The 22,038-nt window shown below is 39.9% G+C and overlaps 1 protein-coding gene across 1 annotated transcript; it reads right to left on the bottom strand.

Moving 5' to 3' along the window:
- Nucleotides 1-1,044: 1,044 nt before the first annotated feature.
- LOC117339183 lies at nt 1,045-18,735 on the bottom strand. The gene is given in 3 exon segments (XM_033900631.1): nt 1,045-1,898; nt 1,900-1,941; nt 18,152-18,735. Coding segments are annotated over 3 exon segments (651 nt in total). The 5' UTR covers nt 18,266-18,735; the 3' UTR covers nt 1,045-1,403.
- Between the last annotated feature and the right edge of the window lie 3,303 nt (nt 18,736-22,038).

Here is a 22,038-nt window from a genome sequence, read left to right as displayed (position 1 = left end):
TCCGACTTTTAAAGTGTTACACCTTGTTGATTAAGTAGAAGTTGGTGGGGGCTAGTTTATTTTCTATAAATACTTACCAGAAGCAGATGTCTGTGATTAATAAGATATATTATAACACACGGTATTTATATTTGCATTAAATACATGATACCTATATCGAGTTTTATGGACCACGGGTTGGTACTTCGTGCCAAGTTCTTATAGTATGAGCTGCGCTGGCACTGAACGTGAATTTCTTACACTTCAATTCATCCTACTATCATGTATCCCGTCATGCCATCATCGGGATCTTGATTTCTCTTCTCTTCTGTCTACTCGTCTTTTCTGTTATTGGTTTCCGATCTTTCTGTCTTCTTGACATCCATCTTCATATGACATTGACTGTTGCGACGACGTTAAACTCCGTAATGCAAAGCAAAACAATTCCTTCTATCACAGATTCTGAGTATGTACAAGTTTAAATATAAAGCGGTTCATTGGGTAGAGGTTCATATGCTAAAAGAGGTTCAAACTAGGCTTTTTGTGTTGATATTTACAAGTAATATAGATATTCATACCGGGTTTATTTGGTAGTTATTAATCCCCTACAGGTGAAACCGGATGACTATAGCTAGGTGTCCCATCCGACCATTCTGTATGCATGCGCGTAAAGCCAAATTCTGTTTGCACTGTAACAGAATCTTTCCTTGAGGGATTTTGATCAAACATCACACAATGATAAAAGACCACAATATCTCGGTTTGAGTTACTGGGTTTTTGGGTAAAGCTTACCATTACTATTTTAGCAGGGGCCGGTGGGGGACTTATAACAATACTTAGCGTGGTTATTAACTTTGGTAAATATTTTAGGCCATGCCTAGTTCATTGGGTAAATATTTACCTTTTAAAACACAAGATCACACTTAAGTTCGTTCGAAGGTATTTACAGGTAAAATAAAGGTTTAAGCTTAGGTTCATGGGATAGATATTTACAGGGAAATGCAGGACCACATCAAGTTCATATAGGGTGGATAATTAAAGGTAAAATAGATGACCACATCCAAGGTTATTTTGTAGATATTTAATAGAAAATTAAGATAACAGTGTTATATCATGTAATTTGTTGACAGAATTTTCTCTTGAGCACGACTTCCTATATATGACATGGAAATGGCGTCACATAGACAAAGGCGCTACACTGTTGATTGTTCGTTGGGCATGCGCTGAACAGTTATACTATATCCAGTCATATCTCAATGCTACGTTGACGAACGTATACTCAACATACTAGATCATATTAAATACTCGTGCAAAATCACTAAAGTCAATTCAAATCACTAGAGTGTGTCACTTCCGGAAGCAGTCTATTATAAATACCTCGATTCTAAATTGATTAATTATTTTCTATCAAAAGTTATTGAAATCTACATGGAATATTCCAATAATGTGGAATATTTTGATTCTTCTCCTCCGAAGTTTGCGTTCAGAGTAAGCTTTTCCGCACTACCTTTGACCTTTCCTTCCCATAGATTGCCTCCCTTGTTGTCAAGCTGTGTCCACTCCTCGTTGACGACCGCTGCCACCGCTTTAGCGTTAGGAACGACTGCTCGGAAATTCACTCCGCAATTTAATGCATCTTTAGTGATTACCAGAGGTTCGTAGATAAAGCAGCCCTCCTTCCACTGAGCGTATTGTTTCGGGAAGGGATGAACGGGTTTCGAAATACCGGGACAGTTAAGAAGATAGTTAAACACTCCAGGAAGTGTCTTGCTGTCGTCAGTGACCGGAAGAGCGTATATTTGGAGTTTATAGTAGCCTGGTTCTGGTATTTGGACGAGGAAGCTTACTATATCTCCCTGTGTCTGGGTAAAGATGCATTCTGTGTGTTCTTTGAGGGTGGCCACCTGAATGAGATTTCCCAGTCACCTTCACCAGCCGGTCCATCTTAAACTGGATTTCGACCTACAAAATATTTAAAAAAATCGACAGCATTGAAACTTTGTATTTTTCTATGTCATTGGAGTTATCTATTATATAATTTAGAACTTAGTGCTTTGTACGATTAGTCACAACCTTACGGAAGTATATTGCTGCCACGCGAGGTAATGTATCCTCGATACTCTAGTATGGTTACGTTCACTTTCGCTCTAAACTTTGAATCCATGAAATATTATAATGAGGAATCGAAGGCTCTGTCACTACCACCTTGTGGATGAAACTATATACAAACAGTTTGATTCTTCTTTGAATTTGGTTGTTGGTCATTCGTAAACATCAATAAAAACGCATCACATTATATCAAACAGCTAGTCGCGTGTCTTTGACTTTGTCATGACGTATATTCCCAGGAATGCCCATGTGATACACCGGAAGTACATATAGTTGTCTTCTATACTGAGAAAGTGAGTAGATAATTGTTTTCATTGTATTTTGATAATTGGTCGATTTACATAAAAGATATACAACAGGAACAACGTCACACACGTGTATATCGTGTCTTCATAGCTTTACGTAATGTTACCATGGTAACAAAAATGAATTGTTCTTGACTGGCGAACTAAGCGTCACCGTTTGGCATCGCCATCATTACCCGGCCTTAAACTTCAAATAGTTTAGTAGTTTATAAATACAGGCTGTATTAAATGCTGGTATACAATAAACAACAGACCGTTAGCGTTTCATCGACAGACAGTTTGTTTAGGTAAGCAAATGTTTCATTTAATCCAGTAGAACATGACTCATCATAACATCAGAATTCAGAATTTTGCGTATGGAACCGAATTCAGACATGTATTAATTTCTGTTTGAACCTAGTTTCATTCATTCTGTCTGTCTACATACAAATTCTTCTCATCCCATTTCGTCTGCCCATTTATCTTTATCTTAATTCCCTCGTCTATCACCCATTCTCCTCGCCTGACATGTTCTACCAAAAAAGTTTAGCTGTCAAGGAAGATATTTCTCTCAGTCAACATTTCTGTTACCGTCAGCAGATGTCTGTTTGTGTATTAGATAAAAGAACGGGAAACGGCAACATTCAAAACATGGCTGCTTGTGCCTGAATAAGAAAATCACATGTACATGTATGTGTTGCGATTATAATATTGGGAGTCCTTAGGGTTTGTTGTTATTGTGTCCTAGGCTCGGTTATAACCGGAACAAGGACGTTAAGTCCTCGTCTGTTGTTAACCTTCATACCCCGTTTAGGATTGGCTATACTGTATCTAACTTCACAGTGAATGGTGTTTACACCTTGTGTGCCTTTTGTATTTTGTACATTCCTTTCGGTAGCTAACTTCACGGACGTGTCCTATAACAACATACCAACTGCATCGGCACATATTGTATGATCTCTCGACATATTTTACGACATATGTTTAAACAAAAAAGTCCATTTTTAGACAGAAGCAAAAATTCCAAGAAACGAAACTCCCAGAGAATCAACAAAACAAATTGTCACTTGGTGTCCGACAGCCAATAAAAATCGTGACGTTGTCCCACAGCCAATCATATGCCTACAACTATACAACCAATCAGAAACATGTAGTCATTCAGAGCCTGACTGCCAATAAAAACCGTGACGTTGTTTCACAGCCAATCATATGCCTACAACTCTACAACCAATCAGAAACATGTAGTCACTCAGAGTCAGACAACCAATAAAAACATTACTACATGTGTTGACATTGTCATGGAAAGACAAGAGGGGAGTTGCTATATTGATGCCAGAAAAGCTGACCAATCGCTAAACTGATGCGTTTCTTTTGAAGATAACAGAGGAGAAACAACGAAGTTCAACACCAGTGAATCTAACGCTACCGCGACCATGAAATTTGTTTGATCTACTTCAAAGTATCAAACTCGTCTTTTCGTTTTATCCATAAAGTGCGGGTCATTGAACCATCAATTTGTCATGATCTATTCCTGAAGTAAAAAGAACGAAAGTGAACTTATTGACTAGGGTTTAATTTTTTTTTTCTATTAATACTAACCAGAAGCAGACGCCTAGGCTGTGGGGAAGGGAAGAGTATTCTATGAAAATTAAAAGAAACGCATAGATAATGTGGGACACAGCCTGTCACTGTCTCTCTGTCATTCTGAAATGGTAATGTAGCCAAGACAAATTTGTCAAAGACATTGGACAATATAAAGAACGAGATGCCATTGTTATAATCTGTCTCAGCAATATATCTACGTCATATGAATAATGTCCTGCTGTATCCAACCAGAGTCCATAACATTGGTACTCTCTGCTTGACATTCGGATTTAAAGTTGATAGTAAAATGTGTTTTATCCGTGTTATATGTGACTGAGAAGGATGGCATAATACCGAATTCAGGCGTGGCAGTTCAGTGTGATAGCGCTATAAAAGAGTCCGTCAGAAGTGCCATCATTGGAGAGTGACATCTCTATATGACCTTAGTGTTGAGAAGTCTTACAATCAGAATGATTTTGTTGTACCACGTATATACGCCACCGTCTGTAATTAATGTCATGTTTTAAAATAAGTTGATGATAAAAAAAATGCTATTTTAAGTCTGTAAATATAATATTTACAATAATTTATCCGTCTGAAATATCTTTGTTTTCAGATATAACTTTTTGTATGATTGAGTAAACACTTAATATCCATTCAAGACTCCATGATAAGCGCTGTATTTAGATGTATACTTGAGAGATGAGTGAATGTTCTGAAGGAGAACATGGTGCTTCTCAGCTTGTCTGTAATTGTGTGTCGGTAGGTGGTATGATGAATCCAATCCTACTCGGAGCGGATTTGGATATCTAATATGATCGCGGGCATATAACTTACGCGGGTAAATGTGTATGTGAAATAAATCCTCGGTAAATGGATTTAAAATGAACTACAGAATTACAAACTCATCAGGTAATGCGTCCATCTAATTGACAGTATACCTCCCAACGTGGTCGTACAAGAGAGACGGCAGCACAGCTTAGAAAAAAGTTTATACATTAGGATCCATGTGATAGAGCCAACGCCGTGTGTTATAGTTGGGCGAGTGATAATTTCCTCCATTCCTTCGTCTGGAAGGGCGAAAAAGGTTAACGAACATCAATAAATTAGGGAAAGAACCATTCTTTATGATGTTGTGATCGATACACGTATCTGATATCCAAACTGTACATTTATGCATTTCAAGCAACATTCAAATTTAACTCGGCAAATTCCGTCACGCTTGATTCCGGGCATTACCGGCATATCGTGATCTAATACTGAGAGCTGTTATTAGAGTGGTAATGTGATTTTAGCTGTTGTGTTTATACTGGATGCGCCAGTTAATTATTGTAATTACTTCCGCTAATAAGCTAAATTTCAGCGCCAAATATGTACGTGTACAACAGTAATGCCGAGTTATAAATGTACTCCGTTATATCTCGTTTGTCCTGTAGTTCTTCAAATTATTTTTTTAAAGAAAATCAGTAACACACAGGCTAAATGAAATTTTAAAAATATCAAAATTTAACAAAAAAAAAGCCTAGATTTTGTAGTTTAAGATAAATAAACACTTTTCTTATCGGTGTCAGCACATAGGGCTAATGGGCAGCAGAAGCACACCTCACACTGTCAGGGCGTACTTCATCTAACTATCAGCTTTCCCATATGTACATTTTCATAATTTATTATCTATCTGAGTGTCTATTCATAAGTTTACGAGCGTTTTACTTACATGAACAGACTCACCCTCTTAGCGCTATCGCTCGTTCCATCGTCTTTTGATAACGGAGCTATAATATATCGTCTGTCTTTAAGTAACTAACACATTGTTTCTTGAATGTTGTTTTCATCTCTTACAGTTACGCATTCAAAATCACCGCAACATGTTATACACGGTCAGTAACTATAATCATACGTAACTTACAATATTATCTCTGACAATGGGGCTATATTACACAATTATACGTTAATGAATGATGTTTTATTTAATATCAGAAAGTAGATAGTGTAGAATGAGCAATATCATAGGTATACATTATAATGTATACAGTATGAACATGTAGGGAAGAGGTTTTTGTGTTGGAATACAGATCGCTATGCTAGCTACTTGCTCAACTGCTTTTAATAGATTTATTTCGTTAATTCGGCTCTGTTTGACACAATGTTTCGATAAATCGCAACATATCGGCAAACCCGTTTGTAATCAAAGCGTTGACGGAATCGGCCAATTTGTAACAGTTGGTGCGTTCGAGTGCGATGCTCGGACAGTGTGACTATGGGAGATTTTCATGTGGATACACAACTTTGATAATACCTTAATCAATGAGTGTATCAATCACTATTAGTGATTCTATGAATGACAAAAAAATGGTCAAATACCTTATCATTTGCATAGTGCACCCTGACATTGTAGTAAGATCATATATCATCTTGGATATATTTCGTGTCCAATGCTTTTGTTTAATCATGATGAAATATGTTTTAATCAAAAAGTAACAAATTAAGCATCAAAAACGATTCAAGATTGTCGAAAAGTGAGAGTTTATCAGGATTTATGTCGGGCGAGTTGTCTCCTATTTATAGCTCACGGGCTTCAGCGAGCTGATCGAACTCACCTCACCTATCTATACCTGTAGAACACGTGCTCACATTCTCTGTTATCGCGCGCTAGTAACAAAAGGTGTGAAGATGTACAGACGTGATGAGCGAGGTGAATCTACTGTCCGACAAATCTCTTATTGACATTTGTAAGATACCAAAGAACGTGATTAGCCGGACTCGGAGTCAGACACACGTCCGCCATTATATCGACATGTTTATACGGTCATTGACCAAACTGACCACAGGTCAAACACAGATATTGACCAGTACGATAAGGGAGACAAGATCGATTTGTTTTATATCAAACCTTCTCAGTGAAGTCTAAACTGATGATTCATATATGAAATATGTCGTGATTAATTTTCAGATTGAATACACAAGTTTGGTTGAACGTTCCACCCTGATAAGATAGCCAGGGTCTGCGTGTAAGGACGTCTCTGTAAGTGTCAATAGCAGTCGGGGAAACATTGCCGATATCTCACCCATGTCTTGTCCTCTGATAATATTTACTGGTATATAAAGTACACATATCCTAGTCGCATCCAATTGCGTCATTAGTTGTCACAAATCCATTTTAATAAAACGGGGTTGGTACACTGCCGCCAAGATCCGAACAATGTCTCGGTCTAATTCGTCAAGGCTCGAGCAACATCTCGGCCAATTTCGTCAAGGCTCGAGCAACATCTCGGCCAATTTCGACAAGGCCCGACCAACATCTCGGTCATTACATATAAGGCTCGACCCTTGCAATTGGTGTAGTGTTGTCACAATGAAACGTAACTACACAGATATAGATTTTGTCAGGTAGCTCAACCTTAAATGGTGACATCTCTTAATACAACACCATAATTAAGGTACATTGTATGGCAAACATAACGACACATAAGTGGTATATCATTAACTCGGATCTAACGATTTGATATATACTCGATGACTCTGTGCCATTTGAGAATCAAAGTCCATGTAAATATCACGTTGAAGAATATAGGATCTGAAAGCTTGTCTGGAAAATGTGATGTCATAATACATAGAAATAATCGTATAGTAGCGCTTTAATTATTACTAATAAGTAGATAGAATAACCGAAGTGGCTAAAGAAATTTAAAAATAGACTTTATATATTTTACAACGATTCCGAAACAAGTTAAATCAACTTAAATCAATCACTCTTGTTTGTCCGGATGGAAGCAAAGTGCCTTAGTGGGAGGGAACCGGAATACTCGGTGAGACTCACGTGGTCGGGCACGTGACTCCATACCTTTTCACGTCGGATCGGGGAATCGAACACCGACCGCCTAGGTGAAAAGCAACTGTGTTACCATTGTGCCAACACAGACCACGAAATGTTACATGTATCAATGCCTATCAAATTTTAAGATTCAAGATTCATTTATTTCTCATACAATTTATTAACATAATATACATATATTGGTGTGTTCAGAACAGCATATATTGTAGTATTTTATTTACACAGGAGAACAGACTTTGTCAATTTAATAAATTTGATAATCTTACATAAATTTCCCGAGCTTTCTTATACTTGAACATTCATAACAGAAGAATATTTCAAAATATTAACAAAAGAAATATTGTGATCATTAGTTCTGTCATGACAAAAAAAAATCTAGGGAGCGGCTAAACTACCAAATTGAAAGCGGGACCATGTTGTAAAGACGCTCTGGATTGAATCGTGTTTTGTTGTCTTTACTGTTCTAAAATCAGTAGCGTACACGTGGAATACATAGAGAAATCTGTCCTACCCCACAGGAGGTAATGTGGTATCTGTCCCTGTCCTATCCCACAGGAGGTAATGTGGTATCTGTCCTACCCCACAGGAGGTAATGTGGTATCTGTCCTACCCCACAGGAGGTAATGTGGTATCTGTCCTATCCCACAGGAGGTAATGTGGTATCTGTCCTATCCCACAGGAGGTAATGTGGTATCTGTCCTACCCCACAGGAGGTAATGTGGTATCTGTCCTATCCCACAGGAGGTAATGTGGTATCTGTCCTACCCCACAGGAGGTAATGTGGTATCTGTCCTACCCCACAGGAGGTAATGTGGTATCTGTCCTACCCCACAGGAGGTAATGTGGTATCTGTCCTATCCCACAGGAGGTAATGTGGTATCTGTCCCTGTCCTATCCCACAGGAGGTAATGTGGTATCTGTCCTACCCCACAGGAGGTAATGTGGTATCTGTCCTACCCCACATGAGGTAATGTGGTATCTGTCCCTGTCCTATCCCACATGAGGTAATGTGGTATCTGTCCCTGTCCTATCCCACAGGAGGTAATGTGGTATCTGTCCTACCCCACAGGAGGTAATGTGGTATCTGTCCTACCCCACAGGAGGTAATGTGGTATCTGTCCTATCCCACAGGAGGTAATGTGGTATCTGTCCCTGTCCTATCCCACAGGAGGTAATGTGGTATCTGTCCTACCCCACAGGAGGTAATGTGGTATCTGTCCTACCCCACATGAGGTAATGTGGTATCTGTCCCTGTCCTATCCCACATGAGGTAATATGGTATCTGTCCTATCCCACAGGAGGTAATGTGGTATCTGTCCTACCCCACAGGAGGTAATGTGGTATCTGTCCTATCCCACAGGAGGTAATGTGGTATCTGTCCTATCCCACAGGAGGTAATGTGGTACTGTCCTATCCCACAGGAGGTAATGTGGTATCTGTCCTATCCCACAGGAGGTAATGTGGTATCTGTCCTACCCCAAAGGAGGTAATGTGGTATCTGTCCTATCCCACAGGAGGTAATGTGGTATCTGTCCTATCCCACAGGAGGTAATGTGGTATCTGTCCCTGTCCTACCCCACATGAGGTAATGTGGTATCTGTCCTACCCCACAGGAGGTAATGTGGTATCTGTCCTACCCCACAGGAGGTAATGTGGTATATGTCCTACCCCACAGGAGGTAGTGTGGTATCTGTCCTATCCCACAGGAGGTAATGTGGTATCTGTCCTACCCCACAGGAGGTAATGTGGTATCTGTCCTATCCTACAGAGGTAATGTGGAATCTGTCCTACCCCACAGGAGGTAATGTGGTATCTGTCCTACCCCACAGGAGGTAATGTGGTATCTGTCCTATCCTACAGAGGTAATGTGGAATCTGTCCTACCCCACAGGAGGTAATGTGGTATCTGTCCTACCCCACAGGAGGTAATGTGGTATCTGTCCTACCCCACAGGAGGTAATGTGGTATATGTCCTACCCCACAGGAGGTAATGTGGAATCTGTCCTACCCCACAGGAGGTAATGTGGTATCTGTCCTACCCCACAGGAGGTAATGTGGAATCTGTCCTACCCCACAGGAGGTAGTGTAGTATCTGTCCTACCCCACAGGAGGTAATGTGGTATCTGTCCTACCCCACAGGAGGTAATATGGTATCTGTCCTACCCCACAGGAGGAAATGTGGTATCTGTCCCTGTCCTACCCCACAGGAGGTAATGTGGTATCTGTCCTACCCCACAGGAGGTAATATGGTATCTGTCCTACCCTACAGGAGGTAATGTGGTATCTGTCCTACCCCACAGGAGGTAGTGTGGTATCTGTCCTACCCCGCAGGAGGTAATGTGGTATCTTTCCTACCCCACAGGAGGTAATGTGGTATCTGTCCTACCCCACAGGAGGTAATGTGGTATCTGTCCTACCCCACAGGAGGTAGTGTAGTATCTGTCCTACCCCACAGGAGGTAATGTGGTATCTGTCCTACCCCACAGGAGGTAATGTGGTATCTGTCCTACCCCACAGGAGGTAATGTGGTATCTGTCCTACCCCACAGGAGGTAATGTGGTATCTGTCCCTGTCCTACCCCACAGGAGGTAATGTGGTATCTGTCCTACCCCACAGGAGGTAATGTGGTATCTGTCCCTGTCCTACCCCACATGAGGTAATGTGGTATCTGTCCTACCCCACAGGAGGTAATGTGGTATCTGTCCTACCCCACATGAGGTAATGTGGTATCTGTCCCTGTCCTACCCCACAGGAGGTAATGTGGTATCTGTCCCTGTCCTACCCCACATGAGGTAATGTGGTATCTGTCCCTGTCCTACCCCACAGGAGGTAATGTGGTATCTGTCCTACCCCACAGGAGGTAATGTGGTATCTGTCCCTGTCCTACCCCACAGGAGGTAATGTGGTATCTGTCCCTGTCCTACCCCACAGGAGGTAATGTGGTATATGTCCTACCCCACAGGAGGTAATGTGGTATCTGTCCTACCCCACAGGAGGTAATGTGGTATCTGTCCTACCCCACAGGAGGTAATGTGGTATCTGTCCTACCCCACAGGAGGTAATGTGGTATATGTCCTACCCCAAAGGAGGTAATGTGGTATCTGTCCTACCCCACAGGAGGTAATGTGGTATCTGTCCTACCCCAAAGGAGGTAATGTGGTATCTGTCCTATCCCACAGGAGGTAATGTGGTATCTGTCCCTGTCCTACCCCACATGAGGTAATGTGGTATCTGTCCTACCCCACAGGAGGTAATGTGGTATCTGTCCTACCCCACAGGAGGTAATGTGGTATATGTCCTACCCCACAGGAGGTAGTGTGGTATCTGTCCTATCCCACAGGAGGTAATGTGGTATCTGTCCTACCCCACAGGAGGTAATGTGGTATCTGTCCTACCCCACAGGAGGTAATGTGGTATCTGTCCTATCCTACAGAGGTAATGTGGAATCTGTCCTACCCCACAGGAGGTAATGTGGTATCTGTCCTACCCCACAGGAGGTAATGTGGTATCTGTCCTATCCTACAGAGGTAATGTGGAATCTGTCCTACCCCACAGGAGGTAATGTGGTATCTGTCCTACCCCACAGGAGGTAATGTGGTATCTGTCCTACCCCACAGGAGGTAATGTGGTATATGTCCTACCCCACAGGAGGTAATGTGGAATCTGTCCTACCCCACAGGAGGTAATGTGGTATCTGTCCCTGTCCTACAGAGGTAATGTGGAATCTGTCCTACCCCACAGGAGGTAATGTGGAATCTGTCCTACCCCACAGGAGGTAATGTGGTATCTGTCCTACCCCACAGGAGGTAATGTGGTATCTGTCCTACCCCACAGGAGGTAATGTGGTATATGTCCTACCCCACAGGAGGTAATGTGGAATCTGTCCTATCCCACAGGAGGTAATGTGGTATATGTCCTACCCCACAGGAGGTAATGTGGTATCTGTCCTACCCCACAGGAGGTAATGTGGTATCTGTCCCTGTCCTACCCCACAGGGGGTAATGTGGTATCTGTCCTACCCCACAGGAGGTAGTGTGGTATCTGTCCTATCCCACAGGAGGTAATGTGGTATCTGTCCTTCCCCACAGGAGGTAGTGTGGTATCTGTCCTACCCCACAGGAGGTAGTGTGGTATCTGTCCTATCCCACAGGAGGTAATGTGGTATATGTCCTATCCCACAGGAGGTAATGTGGTATCTGTCCTACCCCACAGGAGGTAATGTGGTATCTGTCCTACCCCACAGGAGGTAATGTAGTATCTGTCCTATCCCACAGGAGGTAATGTGCTATCTGTCCTACCCCACAGGAGGTAATGTGCTATCTGTCCTATCAAAATATACAGCCTTCAAATTACAAAAAACTAAAATGAACTATTATGCAATGCAGTTATTGTGACTAGATAGTGTTAATTCGTCTCTGCTTGGCCTCTCGCCTCTGTCCTTGTTTGGGAAACACCTGGGAAACTCGATCTGTGTGAGTCAGATACATATCATTCTTTTATGTGAATTCACGTTGAAATGATGAAAAGTCATAAAACAAGGAACACAAATAATTTCTGTACAGATTTGGCGAGTTTCACAAGATAGGCATATTCCTAAAGTCTGGTTAGGTTGAAGGACAGGGAGCATCTCGTTGAATAGTGTTTATTTACTAAACTAAGACAGTCTACTGTCGTAAAAGATGCATTACCCATCTCAAAGTTCCCAACTTCATGTCTGGGCTATACATGATTTGTCGGACAACTTCGCTAAAGAATAAAGCTTTCTAAAATGTTGACTGACTTCAGAGCAAGGGCCCTCCAGAATTCTATTCAATCATATTACTTTGATAAAACTCCAATTGAAGTCTAATAAATGTGTGGTAGTGCCTCGTGCCGTTCCGCATCGTAGATACAAACATGCATCAGTGTCAATGAAAATGGCATATATACACGTGTCTTATGACGTAGTCCAAACCTCAAACAGACCGAGGCTGTGACGTCACAGATAAAGTGTACAAAACTACAACTAACGCTGTATTATCTCATCTCTTGAAAAATGAATTTGGATGCATTTTATCTGGAAACTGAAATTTTTATTTAATTTACTAAAACACAGTACTATAAGTGTGATTTCCTCTATATTTCAGAAGTGTTTAGTGTGTAGGTTTGTTGTCTATAATCTACAGACAGTTCATTCATAAATAAAACAGGAATCAACATTGCCTAATTAATAATTATAGGATGTATCTGGCCTAACTCTCTTTGAATTAAGGCTGGGTTACTTTTGTAGGTTGGATAGGATCCTCAGAATAATGTACATGTCGTCAGTAAACATTGGTGTATATACTTCAGCTTCTATCCGAAAACCACGTTGAATGCATATTATATTTAAAGTATACTTAATACAAGTACACAAGATCGTCAAATTACAAATAACCTTGACCATCCTTCTGCATCGCCACTCAAATATAGCTTGTTTCTGAAATAATTGGACTGTCGACAGTCGGAGCCTTTGCGGAATCGGCCGATATGTGTTATGACAAGTTCAGATAGACATAATCCAGCGTTTTAACCGCTCTCTGGTGAACTACCTCTGACCTGGCCATGTGTTTGGTGTGCTTACATAAGAGGAAATATTCCCGTTGAAATTAAATTCGGCTAAGAAGTTCAGGTTATCTGTTGTGGCCAAATAATGGTATAATAATAAATAAAAGGATTTTTTGTAATAGAATAAAAAATATCAAGAAAAAAAAATCTTTTATCAGTTTCTCAGCATCAATTTTTCATGAAGATTATATAAAAGATTTTATGACATTATTACATAACAAATCAAATTTCACTAGACTGGATACACGAATAATACTTATCAAGTTTTAAGCCCGGACCCAAAGAGAGGTACGAGTAAGTCCATGAAAGTACAGAATGTATAGTATTTCTGAGGTTTTTATGTGGAATCCTGCACCTGTTTAAACCAGGTATGGGGTACTGTCGTGTGTATAGTACCGCGTAGCTATACGCGTTTTGTTCGGCTAATTTCAATTAATTATGGACAAATAAAAATGATGAGAAGTAACGGCAGCAGGCTGTTACCTCTGTTACCGTTTACACGAAGTAATTGGGATACACCTCATTTCTTGACAGAACAATCGTGCTTACAAAGTTTCCGTTTACAATGTTAATTAAAGACTAGTTTACAAATTTTCGCGCGTGCTTGCGCTAATGCGACATTCTGCAGGTTAATGGACTTAGAATAGCTGTCCAAAATAATGCATGTCACGTGATGTAGATTAAATTGGAAATGTTGTATTTATGGAAAAGAACCCGTAAGTTGCACGAACATGTCTCTTATCCATTTTTTACTGTGGACAATAAATAAACCATGTTTAAATCAATTGCATTCTTAATTGAAAAATTCGTAGGAACATATTTTCTTCCTTATTTTCCCCTCCATACTGCCTTACTTTAAGTCTGTAAGACATGTTATTTCCCCCGGCCGTGTCACACCAAAGTCATTGAAACAGCGGTTGGTGCTAACTGTTTGAAACTCTGAACAGGATGCATAGGACAATCCTAACCCGGTGTCAGTTTAATGATCCGGGAGAGATATTACGCGGAATGCCAATATATGTGAGAATTGTTACTCTTCCCAATTCATCTGCGACACGATATTTCTGTGAATTTGAGCTACAAAATAGTCCTTCAGTGAACTCATTCAAGTAAGCACCATAGTGTATGCTGATACGACGATATGACCAACCAATAGGCATCTCCGTAAGCGGCTAACGGATGTAGCTATATTTACATGTAACAAGATGGCGGCGATCATTTGTAATATTGTTTATTTCGGGATATAATTGAATACTGTCAAGGGAAACTGTATGAAAATGTTAAAATGAGTATTTAGAGTTTACGGATGCGAAATGTAGGGTCAAATTCGGTTAATACAGTTCGTAATATAGTACCAGACGACGGCGTTTTAGCAAAATTCTACACCGAAACTGAAACCCGTAAGGTTTGTATTAAATAACGAGAAGTGTTTTAAGAGAATCATATGTCCTGATTTCTGCCATACAAGTCGATTGTGGTAACGACCGTTGATAACCATGTTTATCTCATTAAGGAATCATATAACGTACCAATTCTAAAGTGAGACATCTCTATTGAATTTCTTTCTCTATCTCGCTTTTTATGTATATCGATAATTGCACAGCTCAAGTCATAAAGAAAATGAAACCTTCCTGCCTTGACATATGAAGTGTTGCGACATTTCCCGGCCATATAAAACACTCCACCAGAAACGGACACATTGTGGTTCTACCAAAGTGGTCTACCACACAAGCTACAGTTGCCTCCTCCTTCTCCTCCTCTCCTCCTCCTCCTCCTCCTCCTCCCACCCCGAGGAGTTTACATTTACTTCCTGAACATGTGCTGCATCATTAACTAAGATACAGACAGACTTCCGCTATCCTTGTGTATTGATACTGGCAATCTGGTTTTCTCCCGGAGAATCGTATCGCTAGCTCGGCAATTTGTTTAAATCATATCCGAGAAAGAAAAAAAAAACCCGTCACAGGGTGTAGTCCTTTGCGGACTTGGTACCAGAGTGAGAGACGACAGCTATCAGTCTGCGTGCTTTACTGTATCGGGTTGGCAAGTCTCTAAGGTTCTGACGTATCTTTACAAAATATTTCGTAACGCCGGGTAAACATTTCCGTTCCAGAAGTTCTTTTACTTGGACGCATTTTTACGGAAACCCTAAACCGACTGGTAAAACAGTTTTCAGCCGCCGACAATGTATCGATATCGTATAGCAAAAACCTCCAAGAATAAACATTTTACCGAAACTACCAACATTTGTACATGTGTCATGGCCTTTTGCAGTTGGCTGTTAATCTTTAACGATTTTAATCTTAAGTTGTTAAATGCTATCAACAAAATATTACCAAACACTAGAGAGTTAAACAGTAATAAAACAGTTCACATTGTTAACACTGGTATATCGGTATCTTATATACAAAGGTAATATTGTAGTGGTCTCGCTGGCTGTACAGCTGTAGTAGTCACTCTGATTCGGCAGTGTCGTAGAGTTGCTTGCCAAAAGCATTTGGCACCTTCGCATTGTTGAAATCAAGATAAAATCGGAAATGTCAATTATGACACAGACATATACATGTGATTGTTTCGTTACAAGTTATGATGCATAAAAACTAAAAATAGAAGCACGCGCGGTAGACACGTAAACAGACACATTCTACACCTTATATAAAAAGCATGACTACATTATTACATGTATAGTCCTCTTTCATCCAATCTTACGAACTTTCAGCATGAGGGTGGCTGGCCAAGGTTTGCTAATGACGAGATAATTTGGTAAGTGATAAAGCACGATGGCGAATTGTGGTAGAAATGTGCGTAAAGCCTACGTCACTTGGCTCTGTCTATGTACAAGCTTGCGGTAAACCATTGTTTTCACCATTATCATTATCATCAGTGTTGATACTCTCATTTTCGCGCCTCGGTATATTTTTAGAAGACCAATGCAAAATATGCTGATGTAAAACATACTCCATGTCGGTGAATTTACTGGTGTCATAAATGAGCAAGTTCCTCGATTAAATAATATTGAATAAAAACTTTGTGCTACGTTTAATGAGATAATATTTACGTCTCTCATGGTAGTGATCCGTTCATGCTAATGTTAACATTCTTACTCGACAAACGGTTATTTGATCGGGGAAACATGCCGTTAGGTCTGTTAAAATCTATTCCATCTGAGTGTAAAATTACTATATGAATGCGCGATGCACGTTTCTCCCAAAAATACTTTATTTCATGAAACAAAATCTTAGTGTTATCATCTTTCATTATTGTCTTTTTAATTTCTATCAAATGAGGTGGTGTGTTCTATCAAATGATGTGGTGTGGGGAATATGTTGCTTGTAATAGAAATGATTAGCCATACAACACTGATTAAGAGAAAACCATAACGTGTGAATTGAACACGCCATGTCGTCATGGTTTCGGGCCCGGTTGTAAACACGTAATGTTGTCATGGTTTCGAGCCCAGTTGTCAACACGCCATGTCGTCAGGGTTTCGGGCCCGGTTGTAAACACGTAATGTCGTCATGGTTTCGAGTCCAGGTGTAAACACGTAATGTCGTCATGGTTTCGGGCCCGGTTGTAAACACGCCATGTCGTCAGGGTTTCGGGCCCGGTTGTAAACACGCCATGTCGTCAGGGTTTCGGGCCCGGTTGTATACACGTAATGTCGTCATGGTTTCGGGCCCGGTTGTATACACGTAATGTCGTCATGGTTTCGGGCCCGGTTGTATACACGTAATGTCGTCAGGGTTTCGGGCCCGGTTGTATACACGTAATGTCGTCATGGTTTCGGGCCCGGTTGTAAACACGCCATGTCGTCATGGTTTCGGGCCCGGTTGTATACACGTAATGTCGTCAGGGTTTCGGGCCCGGGTGTTGCTATTTCGGGAATTCACTCGAATTTTCCCTTTTTTACTTCAAAGAAAGTAATTCTTACACGGTATTCGCAATTTGAGAATTCATACACCATGAACATGTTGCGAGTGTTATTCACACAGACAACATTTGCAATATCAAATCGTACATATCTCTATTCACAATGAAGATTACGTTATTGACAAAAAGTTGTATACGCAATATGCAAACAGACTAACGTTGAAATGTGTTTCGCAATAATTGAATATCACATTATTGACAAATCGCTTTAACTGTTATGCATGCAAATAAATTTGAAAGACACTAGAAGTATACTCAAAATGGCCTAGTCCTACTGCGGATTTGGCCATTCTAAATGGACTTCATTATAAACGATATGATGAGAGTAGAGGGGTGTCGCTATCGACATTTAGTCAATAGTTGACTTATTAAGTTTCTTAGAATCATTTCTGTTCGCTAAAATCTGCGAAAACGTGTGTCCTATTCCTGTTGTTATATTTAACAATGAAATATGTTTCAATCGAAATCAAATCTGCTCGCTGTCCTATGGACGATTTAGTTCTTTAAGGAATTTTGTTATTTTATTGGCTTTGATAGGTTGTTTTTGTATTGTCTTACGGTTCATCGACAATTTAATTCATTTAAGCGTCAAGAGCTTCAAAGGAGTGTCATTATATAGTTCGAAGCTTTCAATGAATAAAGTTACTAAGAGATATATCATTATGCGATGATTTCTAATACATCTGCATCATGAAATTTGTTTTTAAAAATTGATAACCGTGCATATAATTGAAATGAAATTGGAGACACTGAAGTGGATTCCTACTAAAATGTTTATGTATCACGATACTTGCTGATAAGACAGGGTTCCGTTGTACAGAGGTAATGACTATCTGAAGGAGACTTACCTCATTTCCGGTTAACACGACGTCAGGATCCTTGTGGCTATGGGTGCATAATCCAAACTCTCCGAATTTCGGTTGGGCTCCGAGGTAACCCCTGGGTAACTCAGGCTTGGCCATTATGTATTTCTCTTCTGCACGAAAATCCTAATATTATTTGACAAAAGTAAAACGCTTTCAAGCGCTCCGAAACTTGGACTGCAAACTTTAGTGGGTACCTGTGTACAGACGGCCGAGCTTTAATGGAATGACCAACACCGAGTCTGAAGCTCCGCTAGGTACCTATAAAGTACACAAATGAAATATTGGATTTTAAATCTGCAGCCCAGAGCGAGGTTGACCAATCAGATTCGGTGGTAGTTAGATAGGTACCCGAGCTTGTTAAACTTTCACAATCAAGTTTATATCGGCCGTATAGGTTTACAACGATAAAGTAGGTATCGTCTTATCTACTTTTATCATTGAGATTTTCACCTGTACACGATATCGAATGCCTACATTAAAACCTGACTTTGTATGTTTTCTGTCCTACTGTCAGCAGATTGATAAACATCTATAAATGCTGCAGATGCTGTTCCCAGCTCATGTAATGTACGTGTAGAGTCGGCGAGGAGTAGGAGGGCGGCTGGAGGGGGGAATGGCACATGCACAAATGGATTTACGTTGGCGCTCTCTGATTCGAGGGTCTGTAGTTTCACTATCATTGCCTTCTCTAGCCCATAAATAACACTGTTTTTACTAAAGACACATTCTGACGCCGAGCTGGGATGTTTAAAACATTTTCGGTCGGTTCCTTTGCCTTTTTTAATTTGAAGTAGATATATGTATACGTTTTATTTGAACGGTTGACGCCTTGTCCATTTCGTTATGAATCACCATATGCCATCAGTGCTTGCTACATAATGTATTTTTTTTTTTAGATTCGAGAGGTCATAATAACATTACGGAATGGACATGTTCCATGATTCACGATAGCATACAGATTTTAATAATGATAGATATTTCTCGCCGACATGACACATACAAATGTAATTCTAATCTCTAAATACATACTTCCCATATCAGTCACATGTAATAAGCTGGTACATTTTGTATTTGCATTCTTGTTTGGGGTTCATCATTGTGTACACTAGGCGAATATCCTACGTGTATGCATGGAATCTTTCGTCCTCTAAAAAAGATAAATAAATAAAAATAAAACGTATTTCATAATTCTTGTACTTTCGCCTTTTTATGTAAACATCATGATTTGACGAGATTTGATATTTTTCTCGGCAATTATGGACCTTTGGCGAGGTCTACATGATGTTATACCGATAACGGAACCAAAGGTCCTTAATTTTTGTATTAGATATGAATCGAAAACGAAACATTAACACGGTGTTTCTAAAAATAGAAATATCATGTTAGTATCTCAAAATGTGAACTTCCAAATGGCTAACGAGGTTTTGGTTTGGTTTGTTTTTGTTTAACGTCCTATTAACAGCCAGGGTCATTTAAGGACGTGCCAGGTTTTGGAGGTGGAGGAAAGCCGGAGTACCCGGAGAAAAAACACCGGCTAACGAGGATAGAGGAAGGATCGAACTATAGCTAATATCTGTTTTATATGTTTAATGACGGGAATTTCAACCAAAAGTACTCAAATACATAATCATTTTTGGTAAAAAGTTTGATCTCGTCATTGCAACATATATATAGAAAACCCACACTGACATGACATCAGCATGATAGTATTAACCACGTCGTTACAGCTCAGTCATAGTGCCTACTTCCTTCATAATCGCAACATTTTACAGAGGTAAGATTAGTGTGGGTTAGTTTCTACTGAAAGGAAAAGAAATTGCTATAAGAAAATGCCAAGTTTACTTCGGGTAAATAAAAGGTGTTACAGAAAGTGACAATGTTATAATTGATAGATAGGGAACCACTCTGTCATTTAGTACCCTCGCCATTTTTTCGCTTTTATTTCAGTAGTAAACCAGGCAATTTCTAATTGCATTTAATTCCCTTACAGTATACTAGATGATTTAGGGTACAGCTGCCCCCATGTCCTTCATAGAAAGAGTCATCGGACAAAAATAGAGGATTCAGGAAAACAACTCTAAAAAATATCCCACACACAACTAACTTTCTCACCGAAAAAATAACACATTCCGGACGCAGTGATAGACGATGCCAAAGATAAGGAAGACCTAGCATTGGTACAGCTTGTGACAACATTGTCATTGTGGTAGTTCCGACCCCTGTAGCGTGGCAGTCTGTGATATCTCAGAAACATTATACACATGTATGGTAGATTTAACTAGCGGAGGAATCAAATGTGTCTATGTCTGTATTCTTATTAAAATTGTCCACGGGACTTTTGAGTCTACAACAAGGTGTTCGCAACCAGCCGACTCAGCGATCTCTCCGATGACTAGACCATCGTTTTCTCCTGGTATTCACCAGCTTGTGAAATGTGTGCACAGCGTTTGTAATTACTAGTTTCAGTGATAAATGAAGTGTTGATATATACAGACAGCAGGAGCGAGACGTGGGCTCCTCAGTCGGAGTAAAATTGTGTAAGTCTAGTGCATGTTCTGCTATTTGCGCGAGATGCATGCTTGATTAGACGTGGAGCATATTGATAACTCGGAACGCAGAAATCTGGTGACGTTGTACACAATTAAACATTTCCATCTGAATTTTCAAAAAGTACACAAATGTTTCAATTACGTGTAATAACATCTTAATTTAAACAAAATACATCATTTAATTCAAAAACAGATATATTCCAATAAAAACATTTGATTAAAACCATGATTGAATAAGAAACACTTGTTTTAACTATAAGACGCTGAGTCAGAAAATTATATATTATATTGAATCTCTCAGTTCCTAAATATAACCTTAGAAGGGATTCCCTAAAGCGTGGATTAGTGGCACCGAACGTCATTGTAACAGATAACGTCAAATTACGACGGTGTCCACACATGACAAATGTGTTAAGGGAGTAAGTCATTAAAAAACTTTGTTATATATAAAACAATAACCCACATCTAATTAACAAACTGGCTTACACTGAACAGAGGATAAAGTATATATAAAACAATAACCCACATCTAATTAACAAACTGGCTTACACTGAACAGAGGATAAAGTATATATAAAACAATAACCCACATCTAATTAACAAACTGGCTTACACTGAACAGAGGATAAAGTATATATAAAACAATAACCCACATCTAATTAACAAACTGGCTTACAATGAACAGAGGATAAAGTATATATAAAACAATAACCCACATCTAATTAACAAACTGGCTTACAATGAACAGAGGATAAAGTATATATAAAACAATAACCCACATCTAATTAACAAACTGGCTTACACTGAACAGAGGATAAAGTATATATAAAACAATAACCCACATCTAATTAACAAACTGGCTTACACTGAACAGAGGATAAAGTGCGTAAAAAGAAGACCTTGTGCAGGGATTGAAATAAGAACGGCGGACTGGGTATCGATTTTGTGAGGCTGGCTGATTGTCATTGTTAAGTAAGCGTCCTGTCAACGTAATGGTAGGATGCTACTTGAATAGGGCCGTGTTATAGTATAGTCTCACTGAAATATCATATCGGGGGCACATTGATATGCCATGACTTCCGTTCCATTTTCCGTGTGCATTCCGTTAAACCGATCGTCAAGCAGTACATCAAGTGCTATGATTATTCCACGGTCAGTTATGGTGGCTGATTTTGGACATGTGAATGTGTCCTTTCGGCGCCCCTGCCAAACGAAGAGTGACAATGCGACAGCGCGCCATGCAAAGAGTGATAGTGCGACATGCGACAAAATATACGCTCTGCGCTTGGCGCATTGTCGCTCTTCGCAAGGCGCATTGTCG

The sequence above is a fragment of the Pecten maximus genome, chromosome 12 (genome assembly GCF_902652985.1).
Source record: "Pecten maximus chromosome 12, xPecMax1.1, whole genome shotgun sequence".
Taxonomy (NCBI): Eukaryota; Metazoa; Mollusca; class Bivalvia; order Pectinida; family Pectinidae; genus Pecten; species Pecten maximus.
The sequence above is the reverse complement of the archived record's forward strand: the minus strand, read 5'-3'. Positions and strand labels throughout refer to the sequence as shown.